This window comes from Oryza sativa, chromosome 11, assembly GCF_034140825.1.
Source record: "Oryza sativa Japonica Group chromosome 11, ASM3414082v1".
Taxonomy (NCBI): domain Eukaryota; kingdom Viridiplantae; phylum Streptophyta; class Magnoliopsida; order Poales; family Poaceae; genus Oryza; species Oryza sativa.
In genome coordinates, this window is record NC_089045.1 from 27438927 (window position 1) to 27458413 (window position 19487).

Below are 19487 nucleotides of genomic sequence, written 5' to 3' on the forward strand. Positions count from 1 at the left end.
TCATCATCAGAGTTATTGTTGCTCGGCTGAAGATCGTTGTTGCGGAATTGCTCTACAACGTCACTTGCAATCTTGTCAGCCGCGTTTTGAGCATTGCTGATAAGATCAAGAGCAGCTTCTTCGCTTGTCCCGTTTGCAAAGCCATCAATGGTGTCAATTTCAATCCTTGGGTACAAGGATTTGGTCATCGCCAATGCCATGCTAGCTCCCATACTTCCAGCTTTCCTGATATTCTTGAAATATACATCCGGAGCAACTCTCAGCTTGTCGAATATTTCGGTTGCGTCGAGTGCACTCGGACCACTGTTATTGAGGAACATAGCTTGGACGAGTGGTGTAGCGACATTAGCGACTTCATCTCTTGCTCCTTCAAGCCTCTTGATCTTACCAACCAGGACGTCAAATTGAGCTTGAGATTTGATTTTGCGGTCTACAAAATACATTTATGATAAGATTCAGCTGCATTAAAAAGGGAGAAGTTCAGATTGTCAGCTGGCAGTACCTTCAACCTCCTTCAAGGCCGAGTCCCTTTGCGCAGCCAGTTCTACTTTGTCTCTTTTCAAGGCTTCAATTTGTTTCTCCATCTGAGCCATCCTGGTGGCTTGCGCTGTTTGAAATCCAAATGTTTGAGGATACAGTTATGACAGCATAAATTAATGGGATAGATCTAGAAGATTACCTTTTGATGAACCACTCAGCTCGAAGTTTGAATCCTGGAGCTGGGCAATTCGGTCCCTTAATTCCTTCTCTGTCTTTTTGGCGAGCTCCTTGGCCTCATGTAGCTGGTCCCTAACTGCTTCAAGAGTTCCCAAATGAGGAACCAGCTTTTCCAAAGTTGTAGTCTTGGCCTCATTGCGAAGATGGATTCTCTGCATGATGGTTCATGGTTTAGTTCTGCTTAAGAGAGAACAAAGTTATCAAAGGCAGTCACCCGGAAGATTTACATTCACGATGCGAGTGGCTTCTCCAAGTGCCTTCTTCAGCTGGCACACTTCCTCATCTTCTTTTTGACGATTTATGACGATGCCGGCGACTTGTGAGTTCTCGTCCCACCATTTGAGCAAGATAGGAGGACGAGAGTCATCAGCCGCCTTTATGCGAGGAATTGCTTCTTCGTCTTCGCCTGGTGTTCCTGATGCATTTCCAAGACAGTAGACGAATAAGCTGAAGTTATTTAAATCGGCATCACTTGAGAAGGTGGGTTACCTGAGGATGTTCCTAGCTGAGCGTGAGGTGACCCTTGTTCTTTATTTAGAGACCCAATCATCGAGTCGTTACCAGCCTCTGGTCCTTGAGAAGTCGTCGTCTGCGCTTCAACTTCGGGAATTTCTTGATCTGGACCTACATCCGACTGGTTTCCAGTCGGGGGCTCTTGGGTTGTTGCAGTTTCAGCTGCTGCCGACTGGTTTCCAGTCGGCGGCTGGTCACTCGGATCGGCCTTATCACCCGAAGCATGGACGCCAGTTGGCTGGCTTTCGGCAGTCGGCTCCGGATCCTTGGATGAACTTGGCTCTGTCACAGCCGGATCAGGATCTTTTCCAGTTGGATCTATGTCGGATGGTTTCCTGCAAAAGTGTTCTTTCAATATTCAGTATTATTTTCATGAGAGAAGAATGCCGAAGTGAAATGGTACCAAGAGGTTTATACCTGGAAGATGTTCTAATCTTCGGCATTGGACGGCTAGCCAGTTTTTTCCTGGGCATGGTACGCTTTGGGAGTTTATTAGGCGAGCCCTTGTCCCCAGATTTGTTGTTGTCATCGCCTTCATCGTTGTCAAGCACCAGTTTTCTCTTGCGGGAACTTGTCTGTCCAGTTGGATTGGAGATTTGAGGTTGCGGATCTGATCTGATTGTTGGCCCTCCACCTCCCTGAACGGTGTGTTGGCGAGGAGACCGGCGCTGAGTGATTGGGGGATCAGATTTCATCAATACATATTCCTGAATGAGATGCCTCCATGGTTAGTTAACTCAACATGAAGACAAGATTATGTTTTGGTCATGGGTTGAAGGTTTCAGATACATACCTGCGGAGGCGGATTGAATGCATTATATGGCACAACCGGTAGCTGATGTGAGTAGCTGACGACAATAGCGTTTGAGAAGATTTTATACATTCTCTCCTTCATGATTTTAAAATCCAGAGAGTCTGGTTCTTCACGATTGGGATCATGCTTGCCGTCAAACTCGAATGCTGTACGAGATCTTTCTTTAATTGGTGCCAGCCGGCATTTGATGAAATGCCGAGTAATCTGCTCTCCTTGTAAGCCTTGTTCTTTGAGTTTTAGCATGCGATCCATTAATTCCAATGCTTGGGCAGCTTCATCTCCGATTGGAAGAGAGTTCCAAGTATCTTGGTACACCGGAGGAAGACAAGAGTACTCGGGAAGAGCAGGCTCAGGATTCTGAACATAAAACCAGTTCGCATGCCACCCTTTGTTTGAGGTCTTGAAAGGCATAGAGAAGTACTTCTGGCTCAGAGTTCCCCTCAACTGAAATCCGGCCCCTCCGACTACACATGTCTTACTCTTGTTCGGTTGGGGCTTGAGAAAGAAGATCCGGCGGAACAGAGCGAAGTGGGGTTTGATTCCCAAGAAGGCTTCACAGACATGAACGAAATTGGCGATATGGACTATGGAATTTGGGTTTAGGTGATGCAAGCTGATTCCATAGAAGTTTAATATCCCACGGAAAAATTTTGAGGTCGGAAGAGCAAAGCCGCCATGGAAGAAATGGGAGAAGACTACAACCTCGTGTGTATCGGGAGACGGAAAAGCCTCACCGCACGCTGGCCGCCACCCGATGATCTCCTTGGCAGGGAGAACGCCGTGCGCCACCATCTCCTTCAGGTTCTCCTCCGTCACGTCGGATGGCGCCCATTGACCTTCAAAGCTTTCTTTCTCTTCCGCCATCGATTTTACCCGAATGCGCTGATTTGATTCGAGGGATGGCTAGGGAGAGGTGAGGGATTGAGGCGGTGGATCACGGGAAGGATTTTGATGCACTTTTCGAAGATGGATTTGAGCGGAATGGTGAACCCTAGTTTGCCGGCGCAGTTCTTTACTGTAGCAGGGAGTGGGGAAAATGGCGAGAGTTCCGGCGGGGAAGACGAAGTGTCGCTTGGATCTCGCAATTTCTTGTTAAGGGTATCGGAGGTGCAAATGGGCTTAGGCCTGAACAGTACCTCAGCCCAGTACTTTGACAGCGTGGCCCATTGTGTTCCTTAGGGACTTAGGCATTTTTTGCTTTGGCAATTTATGCACACAATAGTGTTGCCCAATGCTGATAAAATCCTTTTTATGCGGTCATATAATTCTTTGGAATTATTGCAATGCAAATTAAAAGGTGCCCGACAGAAAGGTGTTATACTGCTTTTTGTCAGCTTTATTAGGCTACAAAAGCTGTCTGGGTTAACTTGGAATGACTTGTTTTTATCATAGTCATTTCCTTGGTATGTTATATACCTGTTTTCATTATGGTAAATAGTCATAGCCTAGGCTATTAGATTTATTTATTACCATAATTTTTATAATATTTGGTGGGTAATCTTTAGAGTTTTTTATTCGGATGCCTGTCAAGTGTGTTCATTCGTGAACCTTTTAGAGTGTTAACCACTCGGATTCTTTTTATTATGGCTAAAAAGCAGTCGGCTAGAATGCCTCTTTAGGCGCCGCGTATGCTTTTGTCATATGATGCGCAATTGTGCTATTATTTTGTTCTCAACTATATGTTTAGTTTGTTAACTAATCACATAGTTGGGGGCTACACCTAATTAGGTGCATCTATTCGATGCACCATATTCTTTATCTTTTCGCCCTTTACAGTCTTCGTCTTCGCCACTCGGCAGGCCTTGGCATGAAAAGTTTGAAGCACTCGGATTATTATCTTTGGGAAGGCTATGATGGTTGACTGCAAAGGTCTCGGGGGCTACTGTGGAGATTATGGATACCCCATATCTACACGGCGATGATATTTGGACTGAATATAGGATACCGAATATAGATAGAATATCTTATTTGTATCTCGGGTTTGTTTCTCAACTTGTACATCAAGGAAACACCTTGAGACTTAGTCGGTTACGACTGTATTTTATCTGTATCTGCATATTCCGTTAGGGATATAGATTATTTTTTGTAACACGGACTCCTTCCCATATATAAGGGGGGTCCGGGTGCCTCTAGGGGCAGATGTTGATTTTCTCCAAATCATACAATTAATAATACACTCGGCGGATTCATCCCCGGACAGGAGTAGGGTATTACTTCTTGAATAAGAAGGCCTGAACCTGTATAAATCCTTTGTCTCCAAACCCATACACTTTTCCAGCTTGATAGCCACCCCCTTTTATTATTGCCGAAATCTAGTTTCGACAATCAGCAACGCTATCGTACCGACGGTACTGTGAATGACTAATTGATAAATGGAGAAAGTACGAATTACCCCCCCCCCCCCGAACTATCGCGGTCGTCCGAATTACCCACCTAAACCCGAAAACCGGACATTCTTCACCCCCCAACTATACAAACCGGACGAATTACCCCCCTCGACCCAATCCGCGGTGATTTTGGTCTACATGGTGTACACGTGGCAGTCCAGTCAGCATTATATTATTAAAAAATGTGGGACCCACCTATCATACTCCTTCCTCTCTCTCTTCTCTCTCACTCTTCCTCTCTCTCTTCTCTCTCTGTCTCACTCTTCCTCTCTCTCACACGCACGGCGAGGCAGGGCGGATGGGTGGCGGCGAGGCGAGCGCTGTGTGGAGTGCTTGAAGGCGGCGGCGCAGGGGGCGGGCGGGTGACCCGGAGGAGGCGGCGACGGCGGCGTGCTGAATGCGACCAAGGTGTCATCAAGAAAGACGGGAAGGCCGGAGTCTTCGTGAAGGCGAGCGGCGGCGAGGAGTTCCACGGCGCCAAGGTCGCTGGTCAAGTCCATTGCCAGCGTGGACCTCCCCACCCGTCGTCATCCTCATCCCCCGCTTCCTCCGCCGCCGCGCTCGCCTCGCCGCCGCCCCTCCGACCTGCCTCGCCGTGCGCGTGAGAGAGAGGAAGAGTGAGAGAAGAGAGAGAGGAAAAGTGAGAGAGAGAGGAAAAGTGAGAGGAAGAGTGAGAGAGAGAAGAGAGAGAGGAAGAGTGGGAGGAGTATGACAGGTGGGTCTCACATTTTTTAATAAAAAATAGAATGTTGACTGAACTGCCATGTGTATGCCACGTAGACCAAAACCACCGCGGATTGGGTCGAGGGGGTAATTCGTCCGGTTTATAGTTGGGGGTGAAAAATGTCCGGTTTTGTGGTTCAGGGAGGTAATTCAGACGACCGTGATAGTTCGGAAGGTAATTCGTATTTTTTCTTTGATAAATCACAGATTCAGGCCATTTTCAGCGCCTCTAGATCCTCTATGGTACTATATGTACAGTGCTGTTTAGTGTTTCCTGACACATGGGGCGTGCAGCCGTGCACTACTCGAACTGCATTCATTTTCAGCTCATGAAAAAGGCGAGGAAATAGAAAAAGAAAAGAGAGAGATATATGTGGATAATACGCCACAGAAAATAAAACCAAAGACGGCTCGAAGATTCCCAAGTCTGACCCGCCGGTGGCCAAACTCCGCCGCCACCACGAACTCAATTCCACGGGACAAATTGCAGAGACCACCTCGGAATTCTCCAAATTCATCGCCAATGTCCTCCTACGTCACCACCCCCCACCACCACCACCACCATGGCTGCTGCTCCGGCAGCCGCCGCCTCCAGGCACCGGCGCCTCCCGCCCGCCCCCGCCTCGTCGTCGCCGCCGCCGCGAGACACGTGGCCCTCCCCCCCCGCCGCGCGGTGGCCTCGAGGGCGATGAGCGCCGAGGCGCCCCTGGGTGTCGCGCCGGCGGCGGCGGAAGAGGAGATGGCGGCGGTGGTGGACGAGATGGCGGAGGAGGCCGCCGTCTGGTGCGCCGTGCACGGGCTCGTCGTCGGCGACCGCGCGGAACCGGTACGGCTGCTTTGGTTCCCTGGGATTTGGCTTCCTGCTCTATAGGTTGCGTTTTTTTTTTTTTAACCTCTCTGAGATAGGTTTGGTGATTGATCAGTAGATGAAAGATTCGTTTATTGGAGTAGTTATGTGGTTATTTGCTCGCGCATTAGTCTGGAAATGCGGGAGAAAAATCATACACTATTTTTTACTGTCCCATTTTCAGTGTGTTGATCCCATCCGTGAATTGCTGAATCACTAAACCCGGTATGCTCTACCAAGAGATTGTTATATATATATATATATAGTTTGTTGCTGTACACTACAGTGGTACATTCAGTCTACAACATCTTGTCTTGTGTGAAATACGGGACACCTTCCGTCTTCGAAGAATGTGTTGACAATATGTAATAGTACTGCACTAGTGCTTAGCATTTTGCCTGCACATTCTCTTGCGATTCTGATGCTACTAGGTGGCTAAATAAATAAGATCCATATGCCTTTTTAGTCCACCACTGCATCGTCTGTTGCAGTTTGGGCAGAGGTTGACCTATAGAATTTCAACTTGTTATTATGGAACTGAACTATGCTGAAGTATGTAATTACGTACAAAAGAGGTGTTTGCTTCAATCTTTGTAGTTGTGTAAATGATACATGTAGATTGTGGAGTTACATTGCTGGAAGATTTGATGGGTTACATTCTGCATCCTCATGCCATGTGTTGGATCAGGAATTTCATATGGTGTTAAATGTTGACTCAAGAATTGAAATGAAAATCATAACATTTTTTATGCGAGAATGTAAGATAGTACTTGCTAAGTAGCATTTTTGCCACTACTTGCAGAGATCAGGAACTATTCCTGGTGTTGGTCTGGTTCATGCTCCATTTGCGTTACTTCCAACACGTTTTCCAGCATCTTTTTGGAAGCAAGCACGTGAACTGGCTCCTATTTTCAATGATCTTGTGGATCGTGTGAGCTTGGATGGCGAGTTTTTGCAAGACTCCTTATCTAGGTAAGTTCCAAGTTTCACATCAAATTATGTTGATACTGATGTGAGGAGATCCATTTTAAACATGTACTAAGGGGACAGATACTGAACTGTTTGATATTGTACAGACTCCCTCCTTGAATTTTCAAGTGCATATTATCATCTGATATTCTGATCATTGAAATGACTTGTGCAATTTTTCCTCATTAAAAAAAATGAATTTCAGCTACACAAAAATTTAGATTCGAAGGAATTGCCAGGTTTATATTAAATCATCATTATTTTGTGATTCCAGAACAAGACAAGTTGATGATTTCACTTCTAGGCTCTTAGACATTCATGCGAAGATGATGGAAGTAAATAAGGAGGAGGTAATTAACTATATTTGTGTTTAATTTCTGATTCTGAAGTATGATACATACATCTTTTAAATTATCCTTTTTATTTCGTGTGTTGTGTGTGGCACATGTCAGTTCATAAGGTACTGAAAAGTTATTAATAAACCATCAGGATATCCGTTTAGGGTTGCATCGATCTGATTACATGCTGGATTCTGGAACCAATTCACTTCTCCAAATTGAGCTCAACACTATTTCATCATCATTTCCTGGTCTTAGTTCCCTTGTAAGCGAACTTCACAGGTCAGGTTAATTTCTACAGATTTGCCTTGTTTTAATCTTCTAATGTGTTAACCTGATTAGTAGTATTGTTTTGCTAACTACAGGACCCTACTTAATCGACATGGCAAGGTTTTAGGCCTTGATTCCAAAAGGATTCCTCAGAACTGGGCTGCCACCCAATTTGCTGAAGCATTGAGCATGGCTTGGACTGAGTTTAATAACAAGAGGTCTAAACTTTACCTATGCACTATGAGTTTGTGTTAATTCAGTTATTATAAAACACAAGCTTCAACTAACACGTGTTTCTTCCATTTGATTGCCAGTGCTGTAATTATGATGGTTGTTCAACCTGAAGAAAGAAACATGTATGACCAATACTGGCTTATCAATCATTTGAAGGAATCATATCCTTTGATTATTTGTTTCTTTTTGTGCTGTAATGTTGAGCTGTTAACTTCTGAAATATTGAAACTTCAATCATTTCCTATTCATTTTCTAATGTGTTGATTTTTGTTCATATGATTTAAGTTTTCCTTTTCTCGGGGATGTGATTTAAGTATTGACATGTTGCCTGACTTTTATTAGGAAAATAATTCTTGGGCTTGGTAAGCACTTGTTTTTAATACTTATGTGATTACCACAGTTAAAATCATGGAAATAGGTATTCCTTAACTATCTGTTACGCATGGTGTGAAGACCATTAGGAAAACATTGGCACAGGTAGAGGCTGAAGGGCAGGTTCTTCCAGATGGAACGCTTGTGGTGTATGTGTCCTGTGTAGGCATGAAGGCAGGGTTACTGTTCTCTATTAGCATTCTAATATTTAAATGTGTGAAAATGCAGAGACGGACAGACAGTTTCTGTTGTGTATTTCAGAGCTGGATATTCTCCAAATGATTATCCTTCTGAAGCGGTATGCGCTACTGCATTTGTGTGGTGAATACCCTTTTTCATTAGAGAGGAGATTCCTATTTTGGATTCCTATTTTTGTATTAATCACGAAGTTCCTTGGAAGAGGTTTTGCTTCAGAAGCATTTGTATTTTTGTTTTCTGGTTCATGTTTCATAGCTTCCTGTTTCTTCAGAGAAAAAGGAATGCTTATTCACATTTCACCATGGTGTCTTTTCTTTATATTGTAGGAATGGAGAGCCAGGCTTTTGATGGAGCAGTCATCTGCTATAAAGTGCCCTTCAATATCCTACCATTTAGTGGGAACGAAAAAGATCCAGCAAGAACTAGCAAAACCTAATATTCTTGAAAGGTAATGGTCATTTTTATTACCATTGGATGATTATTATTTTCTAATATCCCTGTGGTGCTCTGCATATTACTTTTTAGATCTATTGAATTTGTTACTCACTTTGGTCAATATGCATCTTTTTGAATGAACAGTATATCATTTTTTTTATTTCTAGCGCTATACTTCTAGAGTTCAGTTTGTTTAGCCATGTGTTACTGACCACTATCTGATTCTATTTGTCTGCAGATTCCTTAACAACAAGGAGGACATTGCCAAGCTACGGAAATGCTTTGCAGGCTTATGGAGTTTAGATAATGAAGAAATAGTGAAGACTGCAATAGAAAAACCTGACTTGTTTGTCCTGAAACCTCAGCGAGAAGGCGGAGGTCTGTTTTCATGGCACTTAAGAACACCCTTTTGTTCACTATAAATCTTCTGGAAACGTGCTGTTACTAATATTTGTTTTCAGGAAACAACATATATGGTTATGATCTGCGAGAAACGCTGGTCAGACTCCAGAAGGAGCAGGGAGAGGCACTTGCAGCCTACATACTGATGCAAAGGATTTTTCCAAGAGCTTCTCTTACTCATCTGGTCCAGGGTGGCGTTTGCTTTGAGGACCTTACAATATCTGAGCTTGGGATATTTGGAGCCTATTTGCGGTAATTAACCCTTTGGAAGCTCAGAACTTCTGTATTTTTATGTATTTGTCTTGTTCCCTTCCTTTTTTCTGATCGAATTCTTCGCTTTACAATGCATATTCAGGAACAAAGATAAGGTAGTCCTGAATAATCAGTGTGGTTACTTGATGCGCACCAAAGTTTCTTCATCAAACGAAGGTGGAGTTGCTGCAGGATTTGCTGTTCTGGATAGTATTCTCCTCACAGATGAGGTGATACTACATACCAACTAATTGTAATAATACCTTCATCAACGTTCTTAGTGATGAAAACTTTATAAATGTATATATTTCCCTACTGCAGTGGTAAAGCAGAGGGTCACTCACCATGCACCATCACACCAAATATCAAATCAATCTTGATAAGCATATGCTCCAGTCAACTTCAACCAGTTTCTGAGGCATTCCTGTCACACCGTAGAATGAATAGACCAAAAAAAATCTGAAATATTCTTCTCTAGTTTCTTCTTCTCTTCTGAAATTTTGAATTGAATCTGTCTTTTGTGATGTCATTCTTGCAGTGAGGAAGCAAGGTAGCAAGAGTTACAATTGACAGCTAGCAGACACTGGAATGAACCTGGCTGACAGAAGGTTGCAATCTCAGGATTCGGTTGAGCACCAGTTTTTCTCAGCCACAGGCATACATCAATGACAGATAAAATAACCTAAACAATTTTTGCCACAGAAGAGTAAATTACACTAGCGGTACTTAAACTTGTAACGAAGTTTCACTTATGTCCACGAACTTGCAAAACGCGCATCGAGATCCTTAAACTTGTTTAACTGTGTCATCCCGGTTCAGAGCCTGGTTTAACCGTGGTCTTGCCTATGTGGCATGCCACGTAGATGATGACGTGGCTAAATTTTCTTTTTTCCTTTTTTTTCTCTCCATCTTTTCTCTCCTTCCTCACAGGTTTCCAGCGACAGCGTGCGTGCGCGGGCGCCAGCCGGCGGGAGGAGAGGAGCAGCGCGCGTGCGAGGGCGGCGGCCGGCAAGGAGAGGAGCAGCACGCGTGTCATGACCGCGGGAACACGCCGACCATCTCGGCGTCGCTCTCCCACCCTGCATTCCCGCACTCCGCGCCGCTCCTCCTCCGCCCCCTCACCTCCGCACTCTCCGCGCACGTGTCCGTCGCCGCGAACGGCGCCGCGAACAACCTCGGGCACCTCCACACCATGTCGCTACTGTCGTCCTCGGCTACCGAGCTGTCCCAATTCGCCGCCGACGCGCGGCTGCTCGTGTCGCCCGGGAACGGTGGGGGTGAAGGGGTGGTGGTAGGGGCGGATGGGCTGATCCCACGCTCGTTGACTTCGTCGGGTCACTGCCGCCGGCAGCGGCGGCACGGTGTCCACCGTGGCCGCGATGCTTGACTCGGGAGAGATCCTGCCGGCGTCACGCGAGAAGGTCGTGTCCGTGCTCGCCGCGTTCGCGTCCTCGGACGCCACGGCCCACGTGCTGGTTCTTGGCGTAGGTGGCGGGGGCCGTGGTGCCCCACCTCTGCCACGCGCTGGAGTCCGGCGGCGCCGACACCGAGCAGGCGTTCGTGGCGCTGCGCCCTCTCACCACGGACTCGCGGGACGCCGCAGCGGCCGTGGCCGCGCGTGGCGGGCTGGCCGCTCTCCTCGGCGCAGGCCGCGGCCGCGGGCGTGCTCCGCAACCTCGCCGCGTTCCCGGACCTCCTCCCGATGTTCCGCGAGGAGGGCGTGCTCCCGTCACTCATCTAGCTCGTCTCCCTCGGCACCCCGCGCGCGTTCGGCCTCCTCCGCAACATGGCCTCCTTCCGCTACATCGCCGAGATAGCCGTCTCGGCCAGCTTCGTCGACCACGTCCTCGCCGCACTGAGCAGCGACAAGGCCGCCATGCGCACGTTGGCCGCCATGGCGCTCGCCGAACTCTGCAACGCCTCCAGCCACGGCCAGACACGCGGGGACGTCGGCGACGCCGTCCCGCGCCTCATCTGGATGCTCAAGGCCAAGGCAGGCAGGGACGTCGCCAAGAGGGACGCCGCGGCGAGGGCGCTTGCCGCACTCGTCGCAGCGAGCAGCTACAAAAAATTTTCAAGAAAGAGGAGCAAGGCATCATCAATGTCGTCCAGCTGCTCGACCCGAGCACCGCCCGCGGCGGCATTGACGCGTGGTTCCCGGTGTCCGTGCTGCTCGCAGTCTCGCCGTCCCGGCCGCCCGTGGCAGCGTCGATGCCGGAAGCAGATAGTGGCCGCCGGCGCGTGCTGCTTCCTGCAGGGCCTCCTCGGCGCGGAGGTCGACGGCGCCAAGAGGCTCGCCGACTGTGTCCGTGCTGCTCGCCGTCTCACCGTCCCGGCGGTGTCGGAAGCAAATGGTGGCCGCCGACGCGTGTGGCTTCCTGCAGGGCCTCCTCGCTGCGGAGGTCGACGACGCCAAGAAGCTCGCCAAATGCGTCGCCATAGGCAATATGCTCGGCGTGTTCCCGCGGTCTTGACACGGCCCCCATTGCTTGACTCGGGATAAGAAGGGAGAAAAAAAGAAGGGAAAAAATATATAAAAAAAACTTTCCATGTCATCGCCCACGTAGTATGCCACGTAGGCAAGACCACGATTAAACGAAACTTTGGACTATGATGATACATTAAACTAAGTTTAGAGATCTCAATGCACGTTTTGCAAGTTCGTGGACCTAAGTGAAACCTCGTTACAAGTTTAAGGACCGCTAGTGTAATTTACTCGCCACAGAAAGATGGAATAACAATTGCAAGTTTACTACTGATTTACCCCCTGAAAGGGAAGGGAAATAGGATCAGTGAGCTTGTGCCGGCAAGTATATGAACTGGTAATAAAGATCACCAGTGTGTCCCTGCTCTACTGGATGTAAATGTAAAGTAATCATGGTGACCCGTTGTGCATGCATCTATGATGATGATGAATTTTCTTTTCAGTTTATAGATTGAAAAACATTGTAACCTTGTAGTATGGTCTTGAGACGTAAAATTGTAACGTTATTCGTGTCAGCCATTGTTTTCTAAAAGCAAAATAAATGTACCTATCGCAGCTTCACTTTCTTGGCTGCTTAGTGAGACCGTTGCTTGTGCAAAGATTTCCCCTATGTCCTGAGTTCTTTATTCTACAGTTCTAGTCTGTCGTCATACAATCGAGTCAAAAAGATGGTTATTCTAGTGCTACGCCGAGCCAATTAAATTTGAAAATATGCTGTTTATTTATTTTTTTTCCTCAAAAATATTCAGGATACAAATTTTTTGGCACAAATATACCGTCGTCGCTGGGTGAGAGTGCGAAAGTGATATGGTATCGCAGAACCACTTCGCGAGAACGGCGTAGGGTGACGACGTGGCACGGTTCCGCGAGGGAGTGCCGCTAGATATGATCAATATTATGTTGGGATGTGATCACGGGAGAAAAAAAAACTCAGGTAGTGTAGAGACTAGAGAGAAGAGACTATCTCTTTCAAGAGAACAGGCAATTTCATTATCCGGATTTGAAAGAAAGCCCAGAGCACAAACATATACAAGTCTTACAAAGATATACTACAAGTCTTAATTGGAGACGACGTACTTGAATGAAAAGTAACCAAATTCTTCCGTTAGTCTTGTCATACGTGCATTCACTTTAGCACATGCATAGTACTCCCTCTGTTTCAAAATGTGACACCGTTGACTTTTTAAGACGTGTTTGACCATTCATCTTATTTAAATTTAAGTAATTATTTGTTCTTTTCATATCATTTGATTCATTGTTAAATATACTTTTATGTACATGTATAGTTTTACATATTTCATAATTTTTTTTAATAAGACGAACGGTCAAACATGTGCTTAAAAAGTCAACGGTGTCAAACAGTTTGAAACGGAGGGAGTAATAGGGTATAACTAAAACGCCACGTGCTAGTAATTAGCAAGATGCCCGCGTGCGAATTCAGAAACTTCCGCAGTTTAACAGCCGAAATTTTTTTTATAATACTCAAAAGTTGAATAGTATTAGACCGTTGAATTGAGTTTGTACATGCATGTGAAGACTAAAGAAGAGACTTGAAGCAATCCAGACTAAATTGGAAAGTGTAAGACTATGTACAGGCACAGGGTCCACTGCATGCCAAGATTACAGGAATCATGCACGAATTGGGATCCAAATCCAGCGTGCACCTAGGAAGCACCAAATTGAACAACCTCATGTAACTAGTATAAAATTCAAGCATCGACACAGAATCAGACTTGATGTGACGGAAAGTTACGTGTGTATAAAATGTTTGATGTGATGGACAGTTGGAAGTTTAAAAAAAAACTTTGAAACTACACACACCTTTAGTTAAGTTCTACATAGTTTACTTTTTCGAGCTGTAAAAATATACACACGATACCTTCGGTTGCAAAAATTACATTTTGTATATAGGAAATTCCTTACGTACCTATAAGTTTTCGCTGTACGTATCTCTTCTACGCCTCTGTATTTTTCTTTTTTTGCATCTTTTACATGTCCTGAGTTGTTGACCATGAATTGATAGCTAGTTTCTTCATAGAATGTTAATTATGTTCTTCTCTCATACTTCAACGCGATAAGATTCATTTATAAAAAGAAAATAAATGGATTATATTTATTTGAGCACAAATTTTAAAACTGAAATTTAATACTTTAAAATGAATTTTAAATCAAATTCAATGATATTCATATAACATTTTCAAACGAAAATTAAGCCCAATTATAAAATAATTTTGATTTTCAATTGCAGTGAAACTTTCATATGGAACTCATTAATTGTTTAAAAGTTATGCTTGAAAATTTAAATTTTGTTATTCAGATATGGGTTCAAATAATTCCGTCCCATTTGAGTTTGTTAAAAAAAAAAATCACATTGAGAATTATGTTTTCTCTGTAATCCAGCACATAAGTTTGAGAGGGGCAATATAGTTATTTTAGGAAAAATCTAAGAACCAACTCACATTCAACAAATGAAGGGGGGTATATAGGGGATTAAAATGAAAACTCAAGAATATGAAGGGGATAAGACAAAATTCGAAAACATAAAAGGGATTGAGAAAAAAATAATAGGCACGCAAGAAATTTTATGTTTTGTGTATACATAATACATGGATGTAGTCAATTATTTTAAACTGTGCCTCATAAAATGTCTTTTAGTATTTAAATTAAACTATTGAAAAATGCTTTAGCTAGATTTGTCCTTATGAAAAGTTTCGAAATACTACCTCACCGTCACAAGATATAACTCCCAAAATACAATAACTTCTCTATCTAGTGTCTTATCTTAACCAATTCCTTTTATTTCTTCACCTACGACTTTCTTAATAGTTCCTTGATAGTGTCTTGATTTTAAGGTTTTACCAAAAATTTGTCCAGATTCCACTAGTTTCCGCTGATAACTGGCAATGGTTTTCCAAGCCCCTAGCCTTCTACGAGAGATTTGACAATTTAACACTTTTATTAAAAATAGGCTTCGATTAATTCCTATCATTTCTCTACCTATCTCCGCTCTCTATATATATGATGCCATTGGTGCCTCTCGAAGAGCACCAACAAGCAAAAGATCAAGAGAACGTACAGTTCACCAATGGAGATCACGAGCAGCGCGATGCTGAAGCCGGCGCCGACGCCGACGCCGCACCCGCTCGCCGGCGAGAAGGTTCCCCTCACCGCCTTTGACCGCGCGGCCTTCGACGTCTTCGTCCCCATGGTGTTCGCCTACCGCGCGCCGGCGCCGTCCAGCGAGGCGGTCAAGGAAGGCCTCCGGATGGCCGTCGCCGCGTACCCTCTCGCCGCTGGCCGCCTCGCCGTCGACGTCGCCGCCGACGGCCAGGGGCGCCGGCGCCGTCGTCGTGTCCTGCACGTCAACGACGAGGGCGCGCTGGTCCTCGATGCCACCGTCGAGGCCGACCTTGACGCCGTGCTCGCCGCCAACGTCGCCACCGACCTGTACCCTGCACCACCGGAGCATAGCTTCGGGGCGGCGGTTCTGCAGGTACAGCTCACCCGCTTCAGGTGCAGCGGCCTCGTCGTCGGCCTCATCGTCCACCACCATGTCTTCGACGGACACTCCACGAGCGCCTTCTGCACCACGTGGGCGAGGGCGGTGCGCGACGGCGAGGCATTCAGCGTTCCGTCTCCATGCCTCGACCGCGCCATCACCAGCGTGCCACGCAGCCCGCCGGCGCCGGTGTTCGACCACCGGTCAATCGAGTTCAAGGTAGGTAATAAATCCAGCGATTCGTCTGGCGCCGCCGCCGCCGCCGTGGAGAAGATCACAAACATCGGCGTGCGCTTCACGGCCAAGTTCGTCGCCGAGCTCAAGGCCCGCGTCGGCGGCCGGTGCAGCACGTTCGAGTGCGTTCTCGCGCACGCGTGGAAGAAGATGACGGCGGCGCGCGGCCTGAAGCCGGAGGAGTTCACGCGGGTGAGGGTGGCCGTCAACTGCAGGCGCAGGGCGAACCCGCCGGCGCCGGCGGACCTGTTCGGCAACATGGTGCTCTGGGCGTTCCCGAGGCTCCAGGTCCGGCGCCTCCTCAGCGCGAGCTACCGCGACGTGGTCGGCGCCATCCGCGCCGCCGTGGCGCGCGTCGACGGCGAGTACATCCAGTCGTTCGTCGACTACGTCGAGGTGGCGGACGCGCGCGGCGAGGAGCTCGCCGCGACGGCGGCGGAGCCGGGGGAGACGCTGTGCCCGGACCTGGAGGTGGACAGCTGGCTCGGGTTCAGGTTCCACGAGATGGACCTCGGCACCGGGCCGCCGGCCGCCGTGCTGTCGCCGGACCTGCCCATCGAGGGGCTGATGATCCTCGTGCCGGTGGGCGGCGACGGCGGCGGCGTCGACCTGTTCGTCGCATTGGCCGACGATCGCGCACAAGTTTTCGAGCAGATCTGCTACTCGTTGGAGGAACATGCTATCCCCTCTCATCTTTAAATCATAAATAAACTACCTGGGTTGGCCCGCATAATTCCACGGCTAACATCCACAAAATTATCTATTTTTACATATAATTAATTTAAAATTTATTAAATAGTCATTTTGTTGTATTATGAATTTCAAAGATTGAACCTTATTATCATTGAGTTTTTAATTTTATAGTTTTTAAAAGTTATACCGGTTGTTACCCTTATTACTTTGTCACACCTCTATTTGCTCGTGCGACCTAGCTTTACGGGTTCTATTCATCCCCCTTAAAATCTTTAAAAATTGGTTCTTTTAGTTTTTAAAGTTTATTGTCTCGTCGGGTTTCGTTTTTATAATTTTTAAAATTTTTGTCAAATGCCACCACTGTATTCCTCTCGTGGCTCTCGTCCGCTGCCTACCCTTATTATTATTATTATTGGGATTTTAAATATTGAAAATGATTATTGTTGGAGTTTATATTTTACTTTTTAGAAGTCACGCTAATCGTCGCGACTATGCTACTTGACGGCCTGCTTGTTGTCCCTCCTCGAACTTGATGGACCGGTGGTCGAACACTGGCGCGGGCAGACTGCGTGGCGCGCCGATGACTGCGCAGTCGAGGGACGGAGACGGACGTTGAATGCCTCGCCCTTGCGCACCACCCGCGCTCACGTGGCGCAGAAGGCGCTCATGGAGTGGCCGTCGCCGACGTGGTGGTGGACGATGAGGCCGACGATGAGGTCGCCACACCTGAAGCGGGTGAGCTGTACCTGCAGAAGCGCCGGCCTGAAGTTATAGCACTACCGACACCTATAGTGGCGACACCTATTTGATGTTTTGTACTAGTGCGGCTATCGCGGTCGTCGACGGCGAGGGCGAGGCGACCCGCCATGTGAGGGTACGCGGCGACGGCCATCCGGAGGCCCTCCATGATCGCCTCATTGGACAGCACCGGCGCACGGTAGGGGAACACCATGGGGACGAAGATGTCGAAGGCCGCGCGGTTGAAGGCAGTGAGGGGGACCTTCTCGCCGGCGAGCGGGTGTGGCGCCGTGCCGTACGCCGTCGCCGGTGGCGGCTTCAGCATCGCGCTCCTCGTGATTTTCATATATGTACGTGGTTTTTGTGCACTATATTATAGCGTAGCTCAACTGACTATGTTCCTTGGGGTTTAACCAGCCCTCCAGACACATGTGTGTTCGTATTTATAACTAATTATTCTTTCAATGATAAGTCATGTACCCAATGTCTGCGGTGACTTCATCAATCTTTTATATGCTTATAGAATAGGGTGCGTAGTCGTGCACGTGCTATGAGTGCCTGCATTTGTACCATGTTACTCCAAACACATAATCAAGGTAATAAATAGCGTTCGTAGCGCCCGTAATAGCGGCCGCTCTATAAGGTAGCGGACTGAAGATAGCATGTTGTAACTTAGTGCCCGCTATAACGTTTCGCTACCGCTATAGCAGCCTGTTATAGCGCTTCGCGACCGCTATAACAGTCCGCTATTGACTTTATTGGACCGTTATAAAGCTTAAATGTTGTTCTTCATATATGGATCGTAGAACTTTACATTGTTTATCTTATATATCTATATGTTACTTCATATTTTTTATGTTATAAAATATAGGAGTAATTAAAAATGTATTATTAATTCTAATTCTTACATGAATTTGATGTTAATATTGATGTATTTATGGTTATTTTCTTATATTTGCTATTGGAACTTAGTGTCCGCAATAGCGTCCGCGTTCCGCAATCTGCTACACAAGATACTAATCCGCTAACAACCGCTATACACTATTTATTACCTTGCACATAATACACAATAAATAACAATCTTAGAAGCCATATGATGACCGTGCATTTCCAGACCATTTTATCTCCAAAAGCCTCTATCCTTTGGGAAAAATCATGGAGCGGTGAACCAAATTAAACTAATTAATCTCGTTGGAGCCAGCCTGCGAGGTAGCTAGCTAGGCGTATTGTCATTGTCGCCATGGATGTCGAGGTTGCTGAGACACTAGTCTCCACGGATACATTGATACCGATACCGGCCCGTCGACCGAACGCGATGGATAACGCTCTCTCCAGTCCTCTTGTCGGCTTCAAGTACAATGTACAGTTCGTCGAGGCTAACTAATTAAGGATTGAAGAGGATTTTAATTCATATATATTGTGGTGTGTGAAGTTATGTTCTTTTATACATGTGGTCTAAAGTGGTGAGGGGTGTAAAATAGACTTAATTCAACGACGAGCACGGTGGACCGGTCATGCCTTCGGGCTGGCACGGCATGGCCCAAGTTTTATTGTGTTGTTCCTAGGCCCGTAGGTACAGCCTGTGGACCGGTACAGCACGGCGTGTCGGTTGGCCCGTGCTAGTATCTCAGGTCGTATCTTGGTTATGCTCAGACCGAGTCATGCCAGACAGACCATTTAGCCATCTACAGTAGCCACAAACTCTAAAAGACCATCACCGGTGAGGAGCTCCACCTCTGTCACCATCTTCTTTGCAAGCCGGGAGGGTCAGGGTGCGCCAAGGAAGCTGAAGCGCCGCTAGCTATTGATGCCTAGAACCCACTTGGTCGGCTGCTCCCTTACTTTGCTTTATCATCACTGTCATAAAACCTCCTCACTATTTTACTCATTAAGAGATATATTCTCATTTGTTACTCTCTTTTTTAAATCAGCACTGCTATACGTACGATTATTTTTGTACGACGTTTGTACGATGAAACGTTTCTCTCCTGACTCCTAACGTTTTTTACTATGAAACGGATCCCTCCCTTGTTGAGCTCATATCCAAAGCCCAAGATCCTGACGTGCTGGTCTGCTATCTCATTGGCATGCTTGCATAGCCAACCAAAGCAATCTTCTTTCTAATTATATATTAAGCAATTTTCATCCTAATTATATTTTATACAGTAATTGTACTTAGCGCTCATTTATCATGTGGCAGGTTAAGCAAATTACTCATACATATATGTTCCTTGCACCTTGGACAGGGATAGCATCAACCCTAGTTGGAAGTAGATTCTAATGGCCACTATCAGAATTGGATGCAGAAAAAGTTCATATATGAACCAATGTCAAACAAGGTTTGCATATGTTTAGATACAGATAGAG

At 46.4% G+C, this 19487-nt stretch overlaps 3 protein-coding genes and 1 pseudogene across 4 annotated transcripts; 3 read left to right on the forward strand and 1 right to left on the reverse strand.

The window, feature by feature from the left end:
- The first annotated feature begins 5654 nt into the window (after window positions 1–5654).
- LOC4351008 (glutathione synthetase, chloroplastic) lies at window positions 5655–10279 on the forward strand. 2 transcript variants are annotated; one of them, XM_015759589.3, is made up of 13 exons: window positions 5655–5980; window positions 6804–6973; window positions 7245–7320; window positions 7460–7590; window positions 7674–7796; window positions 7893–7973; window positions 8253–8333; window positions 8413–8482; window positions 8709–8830; window positions 9056–9195; window positions 9279–9471; window positions 9575–9701; window positions 9793–10279. In XM_015759589.3, the coding sequence occupies exons 1-13, from the start codon at window positions 5678–5680 to the stop codon at window positions 9796–9798; spliced, it is 1623 nt and encodes a 540-aa protein (XP_015615075.1). In that variant the 5' UTR covers window positions 5655–5677; the 3' UTR covers window positions 9799–10279. The 2 variants fall into 2 exon arrangements, with proteins under 2 accessions (XP_015615075.1, XP_015615077.1); XM_015759591.3 differs by having other exon boundaries at window positions 10010–10279.
- On the forward strand, window positions 10265–12566 carry LOC107279408 (uncharacterized; annotated as a pseudogene).
- Window positions 12567–15002: 2436 nt separating this feature from the next.
- LOC4351010 (tryptamine benzoyltransferase 2-like) lies at window positions 15003–16586 on the forward strand. Its single transcript, NM_001423228.1, has one exon. It carries the CDS (start codon window positions 15042–15044, stop codon window positions 16386–16388), a length of 1347 nt encoding a protein of 448 aa, NP_001410157.1. The 5' UTR covers window positions 15003–15041; the 3' UTR covers window positions 16389–16586.
- A 440-nt stretch (window positions 16587–17026) lies between these two features.
- LOC136354226 (tryptamine benzoyltransferase 2-like) lies at window positions 17027–17445 on the reverse strand. The gene is made up of 2 exons (XM_066305916.1): window positions 17248–17445; window positions 17027–17128 (listed from the first exon to the last, which is right to left on the reverse strand). Exons 1-2 carry the CDS (start codon window positions 17443–17445, stop codon window positions 17027–17029), a joined length of 300 nt encoding a protein of 99 aa, XP_066162013.1.
- Window positions 17446–19487: the final 2042 nt, after the last annotated feature.

Excerpts from the sequence above, each read along its gene's own strand:
- LOC4351008 (XM_015759589.3), top strand. The coding sequence starts at position 5,678 with ATGTCCTCCTACGTCACCACCCCCCACCACCACCACCACCATGGCTGC. Across the intron at positions 7,321-7,459 it reads TGGAAGTAAATAAGGAGGAG|GATATCCGTTTAGGGTTGCA; the intron begins GTAATTAACTAT and ends ATAAACCATCAG. Across the intron at positions 9,196-9,278 it reads ACCTCAGCGAGAAGGCGGAG|GAAACAACATATATGGTTAT; the intron begins GTCTGTTTTCAT and ends ATTTGTTTTCAG.
- LOC4351010 (NM_001423228.1), top strand. The coding sequence starts at position 15,042 with ATGGAGATCACGAGCAGCGCGATGCTGAAGCCGGCGCCGACGCCGACG.
- LOC136354226 (XM_066305916.1), bottom strand. The coding sequence starts at position 17,445 with ATGCTGAAGCCGCCACCGGCGACGGCGTACGGCACGGCGCCACACCCG. Across the intron at positions 17,129-17,247 it reads TCGCCGCGTACCCTCACATG|GTACAGCTCACCCGCTTCAG; the intron begins GCGGGTCGCCTC and ends GCGCTTCTGCAG.